This window comes from Typopeltis vanoorti, chromosome 1, assembly GCF_054136105.1.
Source record: "Typopeltis vanoorti isolate ZY-2024b chromosome 1, IOZ_Tvanoo_1.0, whole genome shotgun sequence".
Lineage (NCBI taxonomy): Eukaryota > Metazoa > Arthropoda > Arachnida > Uropygi > Thelyphonidae > Typopeltis > Typopeltis vanoorti.
This window is the reverse complement of record NC_143549.1, coordinates 160,356,082-160,376,404: the sequence shown is the minus strand read 5'-3', so window position 1 is coordinate 160,376,404 and position 20,323 is coordinate 160,356,082. Positions and strand designations below refer to the sequence as shown.

General features: G+C 34.0%; 1 protein-coding gene across 2 annotated transcripts in view; it reads right to left on the bottom strand.

The window, feature by feature from the left end:
* fand (Pre-mRNA-splicing factor SYF1 fand) overlaps positions 1–20,323 on the bottom strand; it is a 425,180-nt gene that overhangs the window by 171,786 nt on the left and 233,071 nt on the right. For both annotated transcript variants that reach the window (XM_090399826.1, XM_090399816.1), the window contains one exon: positions 15,852–15,927. In XM_090399826.1, the coding sequence (XP_090255952.1) occupies positions 15,852–15,927 (76 nt within the window). The remainder of the gene's footprint in view (positions 1–15,851; positions 15,928–20,323) is intronic.

The following is a 20,323-nucleotide window of genomic DNA, read 5'->3' as shown; positions in this document are numbered from 1 at the left end:
AGGGGACAGCCATGGGTTCACCACTCTCCCCACCCTTGGCCAACTTTTTTATGGAGACTTTTGAAGAGAAAGCCTTAAACTCTCCCTCACACAAACCACATCAACATAGTGAAGCCACCATATGGCTTCGCTATGTTGATGATGTGTAAGCTATTTGGCCACATGCCGCTGATGCACTCCTCTCCTTCCTAACACACTTAAACAACCAACATCCCAGAATCAAGTTCACCCTGAAAGAAGAAATTCCATCATGATGGAACCTTTGTTTTCTCAGTTTATAGAAAACCCACCCACACAGGCAGATACATCCACCAACAATGCACCCCCCCCCACCATCACAACAGGGCTAAACTTATCTGTTCAAACGACAATGCCCTAACCACAGAAAACCACATTCTCAACACTTTATCAGCCAATGGCTAACCCCAAAAAAAATATTGAAACCAATAAACCACAACCCCCCTTCACAACAAGGATTACTTTAAATCCATCACCATTCCCTATATCCGAGGCACCTCAGAAAAAATTACAAAAATCCTAAAAAAACATGACTTGACTTCTTGTTACAGACCATGGCTAACCCCCCCCCCCAAAAAAAAAATATTGAAACCAATAAACCACAACCCCCCTTCACAACAAGGATTACTTTAAATCCATCACCATTCCCTATATCCGAGGCACCTCAGAAAAAATTACAAAAATCCTGAAAAAACATGACTTGACTTCTTGTTATAGACCATACAGAATATTGGCATCCCTTATCCACCTAATAAAGACCAACCTCCTCCCCTAGACCTACCTGGTGTATACCAGGTCCCTTGAAGCTGTAAGCTGTCCTACTTTGGTCAAACAGGCAGGACAGCTAATATCAGAATTTCAGAACACAAGGACTACATCCAGTTTCACCAATATAGCCGCTCTGGTCTTACAGACCATGCTCTGAATATCCACCATAGAATACAGTGGAAGAAAGCCTCGATAATACACCGTGGTAAATTCAAATACGAAAGGCTATTCATGGAATCAGCCTCAGCCCTAAGAAATAATCCAAATCTCAAAAAATTTGGTTGCATGAGACTGCCCCAAATTTGGGAAACCTACATCAGAAGATTTTCAGCCCAAATAGCCAAGAATACCTACATTGCCTGCTAGGGGTCACCATCAGGACTTTTAGGAGAAAGAATAGCTTCCTGCTTCATCCTCATTTACTGTATATTGTGCTTGCGTGCACATGTCTTGTTTCTAAGTTCCTGTGAAAATGGCAACATGACATTGCCGAAATATTGGAAGTGTATTAAAATTTATTTTAATGTATATTCTATTGTATGCTGTAATTTCCTCAAGCTATTTAGTAAGGTAAGTGATGTGAAGTCATCAGCTTCTATATATGAGTTGCCTGCTCCTAAAAATACTTCAGGTGCAAACTGTGTTTGCTTACACTTGGATAAAAGATTAATCTAAGAATACAATTTCTTGGCATCTTTAATTTATAGTATACTATAAATTAAAGATGCCAAGTAAAGTCATGGAAAAATAGAATAATAATAGTAAAATAACGTAAACTATCTCTGATCCAGAGTAATTTAGCCTCTCTACCAGCTGTGGTGGATGAGCTAGCGAGATCAAATTGCACTTCTTATGCATGTTATTCAATAGGTGTTACAGAATCCAGATTTTGCTGGATGTCTATTGACGTCATGGCCGGTTGAGGTGCTAATAATAAGGTGTGACAACTTTTAGCTACTTGTATATGAAATATGACTTCTGCATTACTTCAACCTTGGTATTACATCTCGGTCTGGCACCTCCCAATGAGATCTCAGTTTTCAGCAAGATACGTACTTTGGTTTTCTTTCATTTGTTTTTCACTTTGATTTTATTTTACTGGTGTTAATTATGGTCCCCACTAGCACTGTTTTTTTTTTTTTTTTAAATAATTATTAAGATTGCTGGTAGTGCAGTTAATATCAGAACTATGGGATTACTTTTGGCAGTATCACAACTGCCATTTATGTATCATGGGATTATTTAATTATCAGTCTTATGACTGAGAGGTTTTTTTTCTCTTACAATCAAATGTAGAGGTTATAGTCTTTTCCACACCTGAGATAATGGTACCAATTCCTCCAAGGGCATGAACTCTAGGGACTGAAATTCCTGGATGTGAAGAAGCGAGACCTGTAACTAAGGTTTTAAAAGAGAAAGTCAATGCAAATAACATTTATTGTTTCACCCCTTACTGCAGAGGGAAATATTTAATTGTAGTTAAAGATGTGGAAACAAGTGACAAATTATTTTGCTTTATTTTTCTTTTGAAGGCAGCATAGTTATTCATATAATGGTCGAAAGCCAAGTAAAAATAGAAAAATTTCCAATGAAATATATAGAGAACATAAATGAAATTCTTATACAGACATTTTCGAAATGGGATAAGATTAGTAATATATGAAAAGGTTTATCAGGTGAAGATACAAATTGGTTTTCTGGTGATGTCACCTTCACAATGGATATGGAGAAGCCCGTACCAAATTTTGTCAACATCAGTACAACCAGAGTTATGGTAAACTATCCCAGAGTACAACAACAATGCCTGTGTTATAGTTCATACGATCACTTGGATGGTAACTGCACCAAATATAAATGTTACAACTGCATAGAGATTGGACGTATCACTAATCAGCACCTCAAATCCTGCCAGAAATGTGAAAGATCTGAACCTATTAGAACTTTCGAGTGAAAATATGGGAGCAATAGTAGAGCAAATTAGAACACTGCATATATATCATTAAGACATAATGAAGAATTCCCGGATCTTCCAATTCAGTCTAGTAAAGACACGACAAAACAAACTACACTTGATAAAATCACAAAAAGTGTGCAACCAAATCAGCTAGAAATTAGCCCCAAAATTCCAGATCTACATGAGCCACTTTCCCATTCAAATATAGACAAAACAACATCAGTTGAAATTACCAATTATGAACCTAGTATAACAACTGAACAGGTACAAAATGAAATGCAAAAACATGAAACTGGAGAAGAAACAGAAAAGCAAGTAAGACAGCTGAAAGAACTTAATATGCAGACTAAATCATCAAACAAGAAAGATGAATTAATGAAAAAAATTGAGGATAAACAAAAAAAAAAAAAAAAAATTAAAAAATGAACTTCATCTAAAAGAAAAAGTAGTAATAAAAAATGTAAAGAAGAAGGAAATCTATGGATCATCAAATGAAAACTCTTCAGGATCAGAAGAGTTCATGAATTACACAGAACCAAACTCATGCTAATAAAGAGAAAGCAAGAGATACAATTAAAGAAAATATAATAAAGTTTACTAACTCAAAGTTTTCTCAGTACAATTATCATCTACATGAAAAGAAAATAACTAGCTTCCAAATCAAGAATGATAGGTATGAAATTAAAATAATCAAAAGTAACCATAAAAAAAACTGGAAAACAGCTTACAAAAAGCAGGCTATACAATTGCTCCTTCACAGATAGAAGACCTCATTAGGTTCATCCAAAATTTAGAAGTTAAACATTTACCAGTGACACTTCATTAATCACAGCATCTCCTTTCTGCTTTGTCTCATTACATGTACGAGGATTCCACAGGAAAATTAAACAAGAAACTACAATCCCTCGATTAGTGCACTCTTTAAATCAGGCGCATTAATCGAAAATGCACTAATCGAATATAATAACCTATGGGAAAAAGCATAATTTGTACCTCAAATTTCTTTTTTGGCCCTTAATTTTTTTTTTTTATAAAAGAATTAGCATATATCTCAGGGCATACTTAAAGTAAAACCATGAAGCTGAAAGACAATAAAACATATTCATAATATAAATTTATTATTCTACTTCTTAACAAAGAATTGAGCTAACGTAGTTAGGAGGGAATTGTGTTTCTTACGTTAACGTGGTGCAAACCGACCAGTTCACACCCCGTTAATGTTCTCCCCTGCCCCAGTTTTCCCATAAATAAACCCCCCTCCCAAAAAAAGCACCCTCAAACACAATAATATATATATATATATATATATATTATTAAAATAAATCCAGGTTTCCAATTTATTCTTCCTACGTCAAAACACACACACCCCATGCTCCCTTCCCCCTTGTTATAAACAAACTTCAGCAGGAACATGGGATTTGAAGACATCCTAGTATCAAAATAAGGTGTGTACAAAATTTTTGCTCCTCCTTTATCCTGCTATAATTGCCTTCAATACTCAACCATAATGCACTAAAATATATATATATATAAATTTTTTGAGTAAAAATAGCCAATGTATTTAAAATAAGGGACACTCCTAAAGAAAAACAGGCTATAACAGCCGTAATAATAATAAATTATTTCATTCTGGTGGGTGTCGACCTGGTGAGTGATTTTTTTAAAAGTATTTAGCCAAAAATGTACAGACAGAAAATTTCTGAAATTTGTAACATTTATTTTGAAGATGTATATAGGTGCACTAATCGAATTTGGGTATAGAAAAAAAAAATGACTCACTAATCAAAAATACACTAATCGGAGGTGCATTAATCGAGGAATTGCTTTATATGGAAACTTATGCTACACCATAATATCAGGTTTTGTTTTTCTAAGAAACATACTTCTACAGATATAAAAAGTTTTTTATATTTTTATATCTTTATTAATGGAGCTTTGAAAGATTTAACAGGGCTGGAGTAAGAGTTCTTATTTTTGTCACCCTCCTTGGGTCATTCTGTAATATCCAAAGGGATGCAGAAGGAAGAATTTTGATAGTGAAATACTGTGGACATGTAATAAGGTTTATAAATGTTTATGCTACATCCAATGGAACACTAGATGAAAATTTGAGGCATATTTATATGGTACCCACTACATCATAGCAGCTGGAGACTGGAATTGTACTGAAAACCAACATTAGACAAAATAAGAGGTCACCCCAGGAGTGGAAAGTGGGATATGCACGGTTAAAAACATATCTCGACAATGTAGCAGACAGTATGGAGGATCTGCAATCCTAATCTCCAGGCATGGCATACACATATATGAATCAAGGTACTGGTACTCGTATTGATCAAATTTATATCTCTTCTTCCCTTATAAATAGGATAATTCAGGTAAAACAACTTGACATCAACATGTTCGGATTATAATCCAGTTCTACTTAAGATGCATGGAAAAAAGTAGAGATCTGTTCTGGATAATGGAGACTTTCACCAAATTTTTCAACCAAATTCCACACTGTCTGTTCAAATTGGAATAATATTACCTGGAATTGAGATATGTGGTTAAAATTCAAACAAGCAGTAAAGCAGAATGGAAAAAGGAACAGGCGTTCCTCAAAAGGGTAAAGTTGAAAGACATGTATAAAGAAAGACGCTGGTTCGTAACAAACCAACATAATAGTATAGAATATATCAAAAGGAAAAAGTTGAAAGACATGTATAAAGAAAGAAGCTGGTTCATAACAAACCAACGTAATGGTATAGAATGTATCAACATTATTAGAAACATTAACATAGAGATAGAGGTTGAAAGGCAGAAACAAGTAGAAAAAAGAAATTTTAAGATAAGAATACAGCAGCACTTAGCAGATAGCGCTTCAGCTGCATTCTTCAATAGACAAATCACTAAATTTCGCAAAGAAAGGACCATCTGTATTGATGGAGAAGACGTCCACCACTCAGAACATCCTTGACTCCTTTCAAAAACACTACAAAAATCTGAAGACAATAGTACTGTTCGAAATTATAACTCTTGGAACATTAATGGCTTTCCTGTTCATATCCGAGATGGGCTTGACAGACCTATTACAGCATCTGAAGTTACCACAGCCTATAAAAAATGCCAGGCAAGAAAATCTGCAATACCTGATGGTCTAGGGATAAAATTTTATTGTGAGGCGTTGGATTTTATTCTTCCCATTCCAGTTACAGTATTTAATTCCTTTTTCTCATCAGGACACATACCAAGTGACCTTAATCAGCAGGTGGAGACCTATTTCTCCATCTAATACTGACTACAAGATATTTTTCCACATTATCAATAACAGGCTCAAAGTGGGAATGAGATATATAATTAAAAGCACAGAGGTATATGACCAGGTTGAGCAGTAGAATTTAATATATTTCTGCTATGTGATCTAATCTGCTTACTTAATAGGAAAAAGCAGTCAATGGAAATGCTATCAGTAGACCTTACTCAAGCATTTCATAATGTCTGACATCCCTTTCTGTTCCACATCCTCCAGTAAACTGATGTAGGTAAAAATTCAGCAATCCACTTCCTAGTTAATGGGTTCCTGTCAGACCCAGTAAAAATTCGAAAAGGAGTCAAGCAAGGTTTGCCATCTTAGTCCACTGCTCTTTGCATTGAACCTTTACAGGACGTTGACAATACACATGCTGTGTGAGGAATGTTTTCATCTTCTCCTATAAAGGAAAATAAGGTGTTAGCATATGTTGATGATGTAGTGGGAACTTTGAAGGATAATAATTCCATATATATATGTGTATATACTCTATACTATAAAATGATAAGCTGAAATTGGAAATGGATGTAGGCTGTAACGTTTTTGTGTAACGTTTTGAAACTCAGGGGCTACCCTGAGTGTCGAGTCTTCAAAATTCGAGTCATCAGAATTCAAGAAGAACCAGCCTACCAGTCCGGAACATGGGGATTGGGCACCGTAGGCGTCAGAGCACCCTAGTATATATATATTTTGATATTTTGGAAAAATTTAGCAAGATCACTGGATTAACTATTAATACAAACAAGACAAAATTAAGTTTTTGGGAGGTGGGATCTTGGAGGCATTCCTTTTGGACTAACCCCTAAGAAAGAACCCCTCGTCATACTTGGAATTCTCTTCTCCACTTACCCCAATATTACCAGCCCAAGAACTTATACACAAGAACTTGAAAATGTTAGAAGACTGGAAAATAGGGCCACTCTCCTTTTTCTTCTAAAGCCATAGTACTCAAAACCATAATCTTTCCTGCTCATTTGTACATAATAAATATTACAGACATCACAGAAGCTGAAGAAAATAAATTATATAGTAAACGTGTGCAATTATTTTGATCCAGCCGATACCAAGTTAAAAAGGAATTTCTTCAACTATCAAAGACGCATGGAGAATTTGGACTTCCAGTCTTAAAATTCTGCTATTTGGGCAATACAGCTTCAAAAATCCATAAAATATTGTAGACTAATCACACATGTCCAAACCTTCTTCTGTACTACTTGGGTTTTCATCTTCTCTTGTTTTGAGCTAATGATTATAAAGGTCCAAAAGCTGAGATTATTCCTGAATACTACAACACTCTTTGTTTAATTCTCTAAGACTGCTTAAACACTCCATTACAAAAAAGGAAAATTTGATATAAAGAAATCTTTAATCTCTTTCGCTGCGAAGTTGGGTACTGAAAACAATACTTTGTTTATAACTTGTTGAAGTTTCAAGAATACCCTAACAGGAGGGACCTTGATTGATGAATTACATATGGCCACCTTCCAGTCAATGCCATCAAATGGAGGTACTTTAACATCGGAGATCCAATCAGTGACATGCGTTACCAATTGGAAACAGTAGAACATGCATTGTACAGCTGCCCTCTTGCCCTGCATATTTGGAACAGATTATGTAATGTGTTGGGCATTCCACTGCATACAACAGAACAGGTTATATTTTTGCAATACCCACAACCCGTCAGCAATGGGAAGAGAATTTTGATTTTTATAATTAATGAATTAAAATACCATTTATGGAAGGTTAGAAAGAAACATGGATTTGAAAACCAGCAATATGACATCCAAATGCTTTTTAATATTGTTGGAAGTTTTTCCACTTGGTTATGCTATAAATTAAAGATACCAAGAAATTATATACTTGGTTTAATCCTTTTTATCCAAGTGTAAGCAAACAAAGTTTGCGCCTGAAATATAATCAGGACAGGGCAACTCGTATATAGAAGCTAATGACTTCACATCACTTGCCTTAGTATCCCATAATGCAAAGCACATATTCTTATGGGTAAGTAAAATGCTATGCATTATGCGAGGGGTCATTACCCAGATCAGTTTCGACCATTATTGAGGGGGGGGAGAGCCAGATCTAGGGGTGATGCTAATGTTGAAGTAATGTGAAGTCATATTTTCATATACGAGTTGTCAAAAGGTGTCATACCTTATTAGAGGGGATAGTGACCTCTCTCATAATGCATAGCATCATACTGTAAAATCTCGTGATGAAAAATAGAAATATTTTTTGCCTATATCGATTTTACATAGGCAAATTAAAATACATACAATTAGAAATGCATGTAACCTGTTTAATGTATTAAATTTTGTAATATAATGTTAGAATAACTAAATGTAGAACCACAAGCAATTGTAACTAAAAAGCTCAGACAGGATTAGGCTAGTAAACTGAAGGTTGACAACAGTCTCAAAGGTCACCGGATTATGAGTTTTGCTGCCAAAACCTAACATAAAAATGGGTGATAAGGGCGCTTCCAGTAAATCCGAGAATTTTTTTGGATATGATATAAAAGGCAGAGTTTGAGGCTCGAAAGCTCTCTCTTATTTTTTGGTTCCTGTGGCAAGATTTTCGAGGAAGGGAAGAGTCGTGGTCCCATGAGCAGTAGTTCTAGAGATCATAGGGAGTTCGCTGGCAGTATTACAAGATATTATTCAGTGAAGTTCTTCGACGAATGTACCGATCCATGTGTGTGTGCTGATTTGTAGCAGCCGACAAAGTTCCTAACATTGATGAAGTTAGCATTAAAGTTATCATCATCATAACACTAATTACAGGTATAGACCATATAAGTCTGTTCTGGTCTCATTATCCATCCAATATCCTTTTTTGAGGTCTACTCTGCCTTCTCTTTCCAATTGCTTATATTTTAGTATTTGTTTAGGATGTCGGGTATTGGCCATTTGATTTACATGTTCAATCCATTTTTGTTTATAATTGTTTAGTTATTCTTCTATTCATTTTGTTTTTAGTTCTTTTAAAATGTCTTCGTTACTTTTTTGATCTAATAATGTGTATTTTGCAGTTCTTCTCATAAATCTCATTTCACTTGTTTTTACTCTTTGTTTATCTTGTTTGTTTATTGCCCAAATTTCACTGCCATATAATGTGGGCACCGCCAAAGTATTGTATTTTCAAGCGTGTTTCTTTTTTGTACTATATTTGGGTTGAGTGTTCTATTTATCAGGCCTATAATCTGTAAAAATTTTGAAGTTTTTAATTTTATGTCTTTTTCTCCTTCATATGATATTTCACATCCAAGATAACTGAAAGTATTTATCTGTTCTGTTGTTTTATTAATAATAACTATTTTACTTGTAACCAGAGTTTGTCCACAAAATGCCATTGTTTTAGTTTTATCTATGGAAAATTTCATTCCGAACTGTTCTACTATAAACTGTTCTACTTTAAATTATATATTGCTCTTCGTAATTTGTCTTCCTTATCTGATATTATTACCCGATCATCTGCAAATAATAGTGTATTTATTTTGTTATTCCGGGAAATTTCTATACCTTGATTGTTTAAGGTGTTCCACTGTATTAATATTTCATTAATATAAATATTGAAAAGTGTTGGAGACAGAGGTCATCCTGTCTTACTCCTTGGTATATAGATTGTTTTTCAGAGACAACTTTTCATTTATTTTTATTCACTATCTTTGTGTACATTCAATATTGCATGTAGTAAAATATTAGGTATATTTATTCTTTGTAATATATCAAACGGTATATATCTTTTTACTTTGTCAAATGCTTTTTTGTAATCTATAAACAAAAGATGGGTTACCAAATTATTTTTGAAGTATTTTATTTTTTAAGTTAAAAGGAAGGAATTTGCAAGACGGCAACCGTCGAATAGTGTCTGATCACAGCCATTGTGCAAGATTAAGAAAGGAATGAGCAGAATTCAGCCTTAACCTTTTTTGGATTTAGGACTGTACATGATATAGTGAGCTTGTAAGTAGATTGCTTTATGTTAATATTGTGTGTACAGACGATAGATGTTGATTCTGTTCAACTAATGGCATGATGTGTTGAAGAGGTCAGAAAGCGTAACGTGAGTTTGAACGTGCTTAAAAGAATTTTGTAAAAAAAAAAAATTTTTTTTTTTTTTTTTTTTTTTTTTTTTTTTTTTTTTTTTTTTTTTTTTACAAAATAAACACATTTAATAAAACTAAAACAGTATATATACACTTCAAACAATTATTACACAACTAACTACAAATTAATTGGATCCAAGTCCTTTTTAAATAAACTTACACTTAAGACTAAACACTTTGTTTTCAAAATGCAAAATGTTCATAGCCAGTTTCTCTCTCTCTATCAAGGCCCTTTTCAGAAGATATATGACTCTATTCTTCATTTTTACAGGATCCTTTCTCATCACTTATGTAACACACATTAATTCTTCCTGACTTAATTCTGTGTCTTTTCTTCAGTAGAAATAATAGTCAGATCTGGCGTCCTTAATACAGATGAAACTTCCTAATCAGAGTTTTCTCGAAAATTCCTTTAGAACGTAAATAGCAAATTCTTCTTTTATTCACTATAATTAATGACAGTCTTACTCTTCCAATTAAAAAAACTTACAGTTCTACAATTCCCTTTTCGGAATCTATTATTAATCTTTCAATTAGTGTTTCCTCCATTTATTCCATTTAAAACGCATATAGCAATATTTTCCTTTTATTCATCCACATACTTATTCCACATTAAAACTTAATAATTCCACGATTCCTTTTTCGGAATCTACTATTAATTTTCTTCCGACTGTCATATAAAAAACTCAAGCTCCTCCGAACCTAAATATCTGCCAGCCTGTGTTCTAAACTCCTTCCGAACGCTCTCTTGTTTACAGCCATTACTCAGATACCGGACGCTTTCTTGTCAGCTGTCAATCACTCATCAAACTTCTCCGCGAGCATGCGCACTCCTTGGCAAGCGAGAAACTAAGTACTGTATAATGGCTGACACGTTGTCTCCATTAGCGACAAGAGAATGTCCTCATAAAACACAAAACTTAATATTTCAAACCATAATAAATTTGTTTAAAGTAATACAACTAATCAAATCCAGTAAGTACATTAAATTTTTAACTGTTTTACATATCACTTTGGACAAAACAATTCCATAACGGGCACATCGTAAGTGCCGACAATGCGTGTTATGAAAACAAAACTAATAAACATACTAACAAACAATACGTAAAAATATTCAGAATTTTAATTATGATTATTTTTACACTATTATTTCTTTGGTCAAGATATTTGTTTCCTCTTCCATTTCAGTGGCTGGAATAGTAATATCCTGGGAGATGTTTTTATTATATAAGTCTCTAAAGTATTCTTCCCATCTGGCCAGTCTTTTTGTTTTACTTTCAGTTAGTTGTCCCTCTTTGTTTTTTTATCATTATCATTTTTGTTGTCCGTGTCTTAGTAATTTGATCTATTTGTTTATACAATCCATGGAGATTATTTTCTTTTGATAGCTTCGCTGTCAATTTGCATTTTTCTTCTAACCAGTTATTCTTGTCTCTTTTTAACTAGTTTTCTAATTTCTCTGGTTAATCTACAGAATTCATTTCTGTTATAGTTCTGTTTTAGTTTCATAGTTTTCCTTTGATCGCTTAACCTTTTTACTTCATTTGAGATCCAATCCTTTTACTTTCTCTTTCTGTGTAACCTAATGTATTTTCTGCCAATTTTAATATTATTTTCTTTAATTTGCACAAATGTTCTTCAATGTTTATATTCTGTTTTGGTAGTTCCTTCAGGTTTTTATCTAGTTTTAGTTGATATTTTCTTAGAATATTGTAGTCTTATTTTTTTTTACATTCAGTCTCCTTTTGACTCTAAAAGGAGACTGCATTCAGATTTTAACTTTATTCTTAGGTTTGCTAATACTAGCTTATGGTCTGATCCAAAATCTGCAGAAAATGATCTGCAATTTAGGATACTTGATTTCTATCTTTGGTTTACAATAATATAGTCTATCATATTCTTGGTTTGTCTGCCTGGTGATGTCCATGTCCATTTTCTTTGGAGTTTTGTTGTTTAAAGAGAGTGTTGGTTACTGTTAGTCTATTATTTGAGCAGAAGTTCAGCAGTCTTTCGCCACATTCATTGCTTTCTCCATACCCAAACTTTCCGATTACTCTTGGCCAGGTATTCCAGTCTTTGCCTACTTTTGCATTTAAGTCTCTCATTACAATTGTACTGCTTTTTTTTGCAAATCTATATAGAACTCTTCAATGTCTTCTTCTAATGATGTTGAAGTTGGTGAGTGTACTTGAGTGAGTATACTTAAGTTGGTGAGTATACTTAACTCTACTATTACAGTTTTAATAATGCTTTCATTAAAGACATAGCATGTACAGAATATGAATAACAGTGAACATACAGTCAACTCTCATGACAAACACTATTATAACAAATAATGAAAAGTTTTGATCACAGTTCCGTTTGAAAAATGTTATTGTTAAGATTATGCACTGCAGCAAACATTCACTATAATAACCTATTTTTGTCCATACAAGTTCTCTATAGTGATAATCAATTCTAGCAATAACTCTGATTGCATCAATATTTAGTGTACACACTGCAATTTTTAATAATTTCCTTCACCAAATACTTTGTAAAAAATTGACAAATGAAGTTATTTTGAATATAAAAAGATAAAAAAAATTTCAAGAAAGCCTAAAATAATGCAAACAATTGATACCAAAAAAAAAAAAAATTATACTTTGCAAATATTTTTGCCAAGTATACTATTTCTAATAGAACATCAAGTAGTAGCCGCAATGACTGTACTCTTTAACTATCCGAACTACATACTGCTTGATTCCTTTAATCACAAGAATAAGACTTGCATATATGTCATATCTTGCATCACTCTTTTTAATCTCTTATGTGTTTCAAAGAGCATCTGTAGCGCAGTTTGTATAGACGAAGCCCTTCTGTCAGAAAGACCTGGATTCGATTCCTGTCCATGACATGAGAAACCTTTATCTGATAGCTTTTAACAAAAGATGAGTTAGCTGGTCCCATACTGAGGTCGAGGGTTTTCTTCACCCGGAAACTAGAGTTTTTTGTTCCTCATAATAGACAAACTGGTCCTGTGAACACACATCTACAGACATAAGACACTCCTGGAATAAGGAGTAACCAAGCTTTTAATGTAGGATTTCGGTTTCAAATGCCTACATAGTGAAATGTGGGTCTATGCACAAGCACAAATCAGATCATGTGTTTAAAAATTTTTCTGTTTACTTCTGTTCCATTCATTGCTCTCATTCTGGAAATCTGATACCTTAAATGAAGACTGATTTTCTGTATTCCAAATACCCAAAATCCATTGGGTATCTTCAGATACCCAGGGATTTTGGGTATTTCAATCACTGATCAAATTGAAAGAAACATAGGATATTAGCCATTTGTAATAAACTAACACAAAAATCCAACAATCCCAATAATTTTCTGCAATACTAATAACTGACATCATTCTCCTAATACCCTTAACTTTATCTATCCAGAAATCTGATTCAAGAATTATGCTATTCAAAACAGAGCAATTAATTAACAGATAACTCCTCTCTCGAAGAATCACTCCAGTCACTAGTATGATATATGTATTAAAATTCAGAATCCCCACAAGTTTAAAATATATTATGTGAATTAAAGTTAAAAGTTAATAATGCAGTACTATTTTGTTGTTAGTTACACACTGCTTTCTGTATCTCATGCACAAGACGTTTCGAGATGCCATTTTTTTATCTTTGGCTAGCTACTGGTCTTGCTTAGGTGTGAAATAAATTTATTCAAATTAGTTATTAGAGCTTAATTATAGTTTTGTATCAGCTGTCAAAGGATTTGTGCTGTTTACATGTAAAAATAACATTGTTGATGCTTACATACAAATGTAAACATAAAAAAATATATGTATGTTATCAATAGATAGTGAAGCAAAGATCACTGCTATATTATCAGAAGTGATTAAATAAGCTTACCTGAGTGTGAAAAGATTGTGAAATGACAAACTGTTATAATTTCTAGCTTTGTCATTATTAAATAAACTTTTCTACGTTGTGAAGAAAGAACTTCATTGTTTCAAGTCCAATGTTGGAAAGCAGTAATGGTGGCACAATGGTGGAATTGAGAGGATATCTTCATAAACAAAGATAAGTGTGAAGTTTTTAGAAATCATTAATCCATATAGGATTTATTTCAGTTAAGGCTGAAAAGAAACTTTATCGCTTGCCAGTTCAATGGGGCCTAGTAAAGTTTGTGTTTTTAGGATTCTCAGTCTGATAGGTGATTTCTGTTTATTTCTTCAGATGCTTTCATACAAAAGGTAAGGTTATTCTGAAGTGTTGATAAGGTTTTAAGGAGAATGTTAAGACTTTCATATAAAAAGTTAAAGTAATGATATAGTTATAGTAGTTTATTCAGTGAAGTTTGCTATTACTTTCATATAGAAAGTGAAATTATAGAAGGATGAACCCAAGATATGTTTTCTTTGGTTGTCTGTGATTTTAAGGTGCAAGAAGAATTTGACTGTTGTGTTGCTGTGTTAGTCTTTCTCCTATGTTAACTCAAGAAAGAATAAATGTTCTGTAGAGGAAAGAGACTAAGATTATAGGAGTTATGTCTATATAGGTCAATATCTGTTGGTTTATGTGACTGAAAGGAAACTGTGCACATTTAATTGTTTTTCTTGGTGTGAATTGAAGAATACACTGGTGCTTGTGTAGCTAAGTAGCTGATTTAATGATGTATAGATATGTGCTTTTTTTTTTTTTTTTGTAAATTAAAGATTTGCATTGTGGTTAAAAAGAGTGTGAAGACTCAATCACTTAATGGGTTAAGTTAATTTATGAGGTTAGGTTACATATGAGATAGACTGGAATACAAACCTGTGTGCAAAATTAAGTGCATCGAACTGCAAGTGAGGAAAGTAAACACACACACAGGGCTGTGCTTATACTTTTCCCGAGGTGGCAGGACCCAAGGTGCTACAGTCTCCTCTCTCATGTTCAGTGCCCTTAAATTGGCCATAATTTTTTAGAGCCCCTAGCTTCATGCACCTGTGCATAAGTACATCCCTGCACACAACTGTTTGATAGATGCCTTTTTGATTAATGCTTTTATAGAGGTATTGACTTTCGTCGTTCCACTACCTTCCTCTATGCCTATAAAAACATAAGCAACTTCTAGTCAATGCACATTTAAAATCTAGCTTCACAGCTACCAAACTAAATTTCTCATCATTCTCTTTCATTTCATGTATCTCATTCTTTAAGGAGTACAATATTCTTTCTTCTTTAGAGCATATCTGAAATTACATGAGATTTTTTTTTTATTAAATTTTTTTTATTTTAGAAAAATGCTGTTTGGAAGATAATGACAAATGTGTAAATTAACGATGCCAAGAAATTATATTCTTGGTTTCATTCTTTATCCAAGTGTAAGAAAACTTGGTTTGCTTACACTTGGATAAAGATAACATCAATGGGAGCCAGAACCAGAAGAGACCTCAATAAAGGTTGAAACTGGTCTGGGTAGTGGCCCATTCCACAATGCATAGCATTATACATGTCTGTAAGAATATGTGCCTTGCATTATGGGATACTAAAGCAATTGATGTGAAGTCATTAGCCTCTATATACAAGTAGCCCAGTTGTGAAGTTACTTCACGTGCAAACTTTGTATCCTTACACTTGGATAAAGGATGAAACGAAGAATATAATTTCTTGGCATCTTTAATTTATAGTATAACCAAGTGAAAAAAATGTTCAACAAAAATGACAAACCTGATCGTGATAGGCTACTTTTCTAGAGGGTGCTGCTGTAGCCTTCTGCATAAGTTTTAAAGCGCCTTCATAATTTCTGAAAATAAAACAAACAAATAAATGAAACTCAGAGTAGATTATGATAAAGTGTGGAGGAGTAAATTTACTTCAAATATCAAGAGAGAAAACAGTTATTTGCTTTTTCATTATTTATCTATTTTATTATTATTACTACTAACAACAGACCTCAATGGAGTCTAAATACTCATTGCACAAGGCAAACACTGTTGAACACATAAAACCCATATAAAACCATGCTTTAAACTCATTCAATGTATCTGCATTCACAACTAGGTAAAGCAAAGTATTCCAATTACCAACCACTCTCCATGCAAAGGACCTACTCCTTATGCCACTGCTCACACCCTCCTTATATAACTTCCAAGTATCCCATGTTTTACCTTATTCTCCCATTTTATGAAAAATGTCTTCCATATTAATCTAGTAACAACCATTTACCAACTTAATTGCCTCCATCATCTCCACCTCCTTCCTATTTACAAGATTTTACAAACTGCATTCACTCAATCTATCCTCATATCCTGCATTCCAAAGACCAGTTATGACCTTAGTCAGTCTTCTCTGTATGCTTTCCAACATGTCCTCAACACCATGAAAACAGAGAGCAAATCTATGCACAATAATCAATAGAGGACCTGATTAAGTCCTTATACAATAGAACCAGAACTGTTTTATTTATATGAGCTAAAGTCCTCTGTGACCTCTGAACTTCAGATCCTTGTCCACCACTACTTCCAGGTCTCTTATTTCCTCAATTTCCCCACCAAGTGAATACTTTGCATCCCATTGTTGTCTACCAAATTTCAGAATCTTACACTTTGCACAACTGAATTGACAGTTCTATACTATGTTGTTCACTCACACAATCTATTCAAGGCCACATCTGCTTGATTCCTCATCACTCTCCCCAGTTTTGCATCATCTGCAAATTACCAGTTAAACCTATCCCAATATCATTAATATACAAATTAAGTAACAATGGTCCCAAAACTGACCCTTGCAGCAGAGTACAATTAGTGACTTTCTTCTTTTGAGTTAATGCTTCCCTTCATACACAACTTGCTGATGCCTATCCGATAGCCATTCACATAATTCACTTATTGACATCTAGCTTTATTTAACTTCTCATATACCTCTTGCTTGCTCTCCATTCGGTCTTCTCTCATTTCATTCTCTACACTTGAGCTTCTGATTTCACACTGAGGATGAAAACACGCTGATGAAATGCTCAGTGAACACTTCAACTATGTACTTTGCAGCAGTCATCGCACTCCCACTTTCATCTATTAACAGCATCTTACCATGATCATTCTTCGTTCTGCTTGCTACATATTTAAAAAATTCCCAGGGGTTTTACTTGACATGATTTGCTAATTTCTGCTCATACTGCACTTTTGTTGTCCTTAGCAATTGAGTCACTCTCCTGGCCTGCTCTTTATACTCTTCGTGAAACCGATTATTACCATTATTCATCTTGTGCTGCCTCCAAAGTGCCTTCTTCCAGATTGCATGCTTAATCTCCTCATTCATCCATTTTACACCTACCTTATTCAACCTTTTGACCTTCGGAATACATTCACACATTGATGCTGTTATGTATTTCTTTGTCAGTTCCCAAGCAGCATTTATTTCCTTACTGCTCAACTCCTCAATTCACTATAGCTCCAAGCTGTCTCTTAAGCTTGTCGTAATCGCCAGTCTTGCACTTCCATATATCCTTTCCTCACAGAAGTCTTAATGTGGCTAGCCATCACAAATGTGATCACTCTCACCAACTGGAGAGAAATGCAAAACTCCACTCACAATCACATTCTCTGAAAAAATGATCAAACCCAAAACTCTCAATCCTTGCATGCCCTCCTTTATATGCTGCCTGAGATAGTTGTATCTCAGGCCAGTCTATACCGCCATAATTAAAATTACCCTTTCCTTGTTCACAAACCAAAACTGCTTATACATTTCTTCATCACCACCCTCTAAATTCCATGGCCTATAGCAACATCCAACTAAATATTTCTTCCTGTCAATCTCCATCTCACAACACACTGTCTCAAAACTACTGCTACTATTTTCCTCTTTCATATCTATTTTATGTGGACATAATTTCCATGCTATCAACATCACTCCCCCCCCCTCCCTTCTAGCCTCATGAAAAACACGACCCTTCCATTTCTATTTTTATTAGGATATTATCTTCATTCAACTATGTTTCACTTATTCCAACAATTTTGGGGTGAATAACTTCAATCAGTGAAACCATTTCATCTCCTTTATTTCTCTATTACTCCTGGCATTGGTAAACAAACATAGCAATTTCCCTTTAGGTCTATAACAAGTCCGAACTAAGCGATTTGTTCACTGTGATTTTCCCATCCACCTGCCGAATCACCTTTGTTACCACTTACCACAAATATCTACTCAGTCTCAACTACCCCACTTGCATCCCAATCTATTCTGTTTCTATGCTGATCATCCCCCCATACAAACATACATTCAATACTACTCCCAACATCCACGCTCTCTCTCTCTCTCTCTCTCTATGCCCTTAGATAACCAAATGCATAGCATCTCTTCTCTCAAATCAACAAGCAGTAGGTTCAAATCCCAATATAGCATCAGTATGAAAGACTGGTAAAGTCTTAATGTGGTAAAAAATTTAATTACTACATATGAAACTACCACCCCACTTACTGGATATCTGAAGTGGCTTTCTGGATTACTTAACTCTTAACTTGTATTTACCAAATGACACCATCTTTAATGGGCAGATATGATTGGAAAAAGAAACAACTCTCATAATGTGTGGCTTCAGTGTAACTCACCAATTTTGGAAATGAAAACTACATGCTATAGTATCTTCGAAAATGTTCTTTTCACCTTTTGTAAGAAATGCTATAATAAGCAATTAAAATCAGTTTTTATTCTTTTGGATACTTTACTAATCAAATACATTTCATACTTAAGTTTTTCTTTCATGAAAAACCTCCTATTTCATAGAGAAAAGTTTTAATGGCTCAACTTTTCAAATAAATAACAATGCTGAAATGCATAGCTGCATAAAAAAAACATTTATTTTTTCTTGTAGAAGCATATCAACCAGCAGAGTAAAATAAAAAATCATGAACACATAAAATTAAAAATGAAATCAAGATCACTGCCTAAAGAAATATAAGACTGGATATATATTTTTTTCTATTGTCATTTTTTAAAATTACACTGATTATGTCTGCAAACATGATGCAACAATATCCAAATTAAGGGGATATTAAATCCCACATTGTTTTAAAACCGAATAAGAAACTCAAAGATTGGAATCAGAGAGTTTCATGCCGAATATAGTAAACTATTAAAGTATTGGTGGCCACTAGCGTGAGCTAATGAAAGTAGTCCTAGTACGTAGTACAATCTCAGGCAACTCGTTGCAAAGGTGGGGAAAGTTCTGATCGCTAATCTTGGTATTTTTCATAATGTAAAAGCACATTTCCTAGGAAACGTATGCTGTTATTACATTATGGTGGGAGATCACTACCCAGACCGGTTTCAGCCTTTTTTGAGACTTCATCAGTGAGTAGCTAGACCAAGATTAGCGATCAGAACTTTCCCCCACCTTTGCAATGAGTTGCCTGAGATTGTACTACGACTACTTGCATTAGCTCACGCTAGTGGCTGCCGATACTTTTAGAGTTTACTATATTCTGCATGAAACTCTCTGATTCCAATCTTTAAGTTTCTTATTCGGTTTTAAAACAATGTGGGATTAAATATCCCCTTAATTTGAATAATGTTTATATTGCCAAAATGAAGCCTATTGGCTCTTTATATTTAAATGATGCAACAAATTAAATTAGCAATTTCCTAGTGAATATTTTTGTATGCTATACTTTGCTAAGAAATATCAGTTTTTCTTATTCCTTTCTAAACTATTTGGTTAACTAGGTATAATTTAAGAACAAATGAAAGAAAATTAATTTCAAGGACCATCCATTATTTTAAGGACCTTTTCCAATGGAAACAATAGCTGGAATTAGTACTTCTCAATCACAGATTTTTTTTTTTTTTTAGAAAAAAATACCTTACACAGATAAGTGATTTTATATTACTATTATTATTATTATTAAATCTCCATGGAGTCAAAAGACTCATCGTGGGTGATCCCACTGTTAAACTCACTGTTTATCATACCACACCTTAAAAATATGTTCACTGTCTCCATACTCACCACACTCGAGGACAATTCATGCTAATCACTCACCTGTTCCTCACTCCCTTGGTCACACTCTCCTTATACAGCTTCCAGGGATGACCTCTTGTTCTCTTTCTATCTTCATCAACTCTATAGAAAACCTCATCTACAATAATCTGGTAATTATAGCTTATATGTCTCGATCATATCACCGCTCCTCCTATCCACC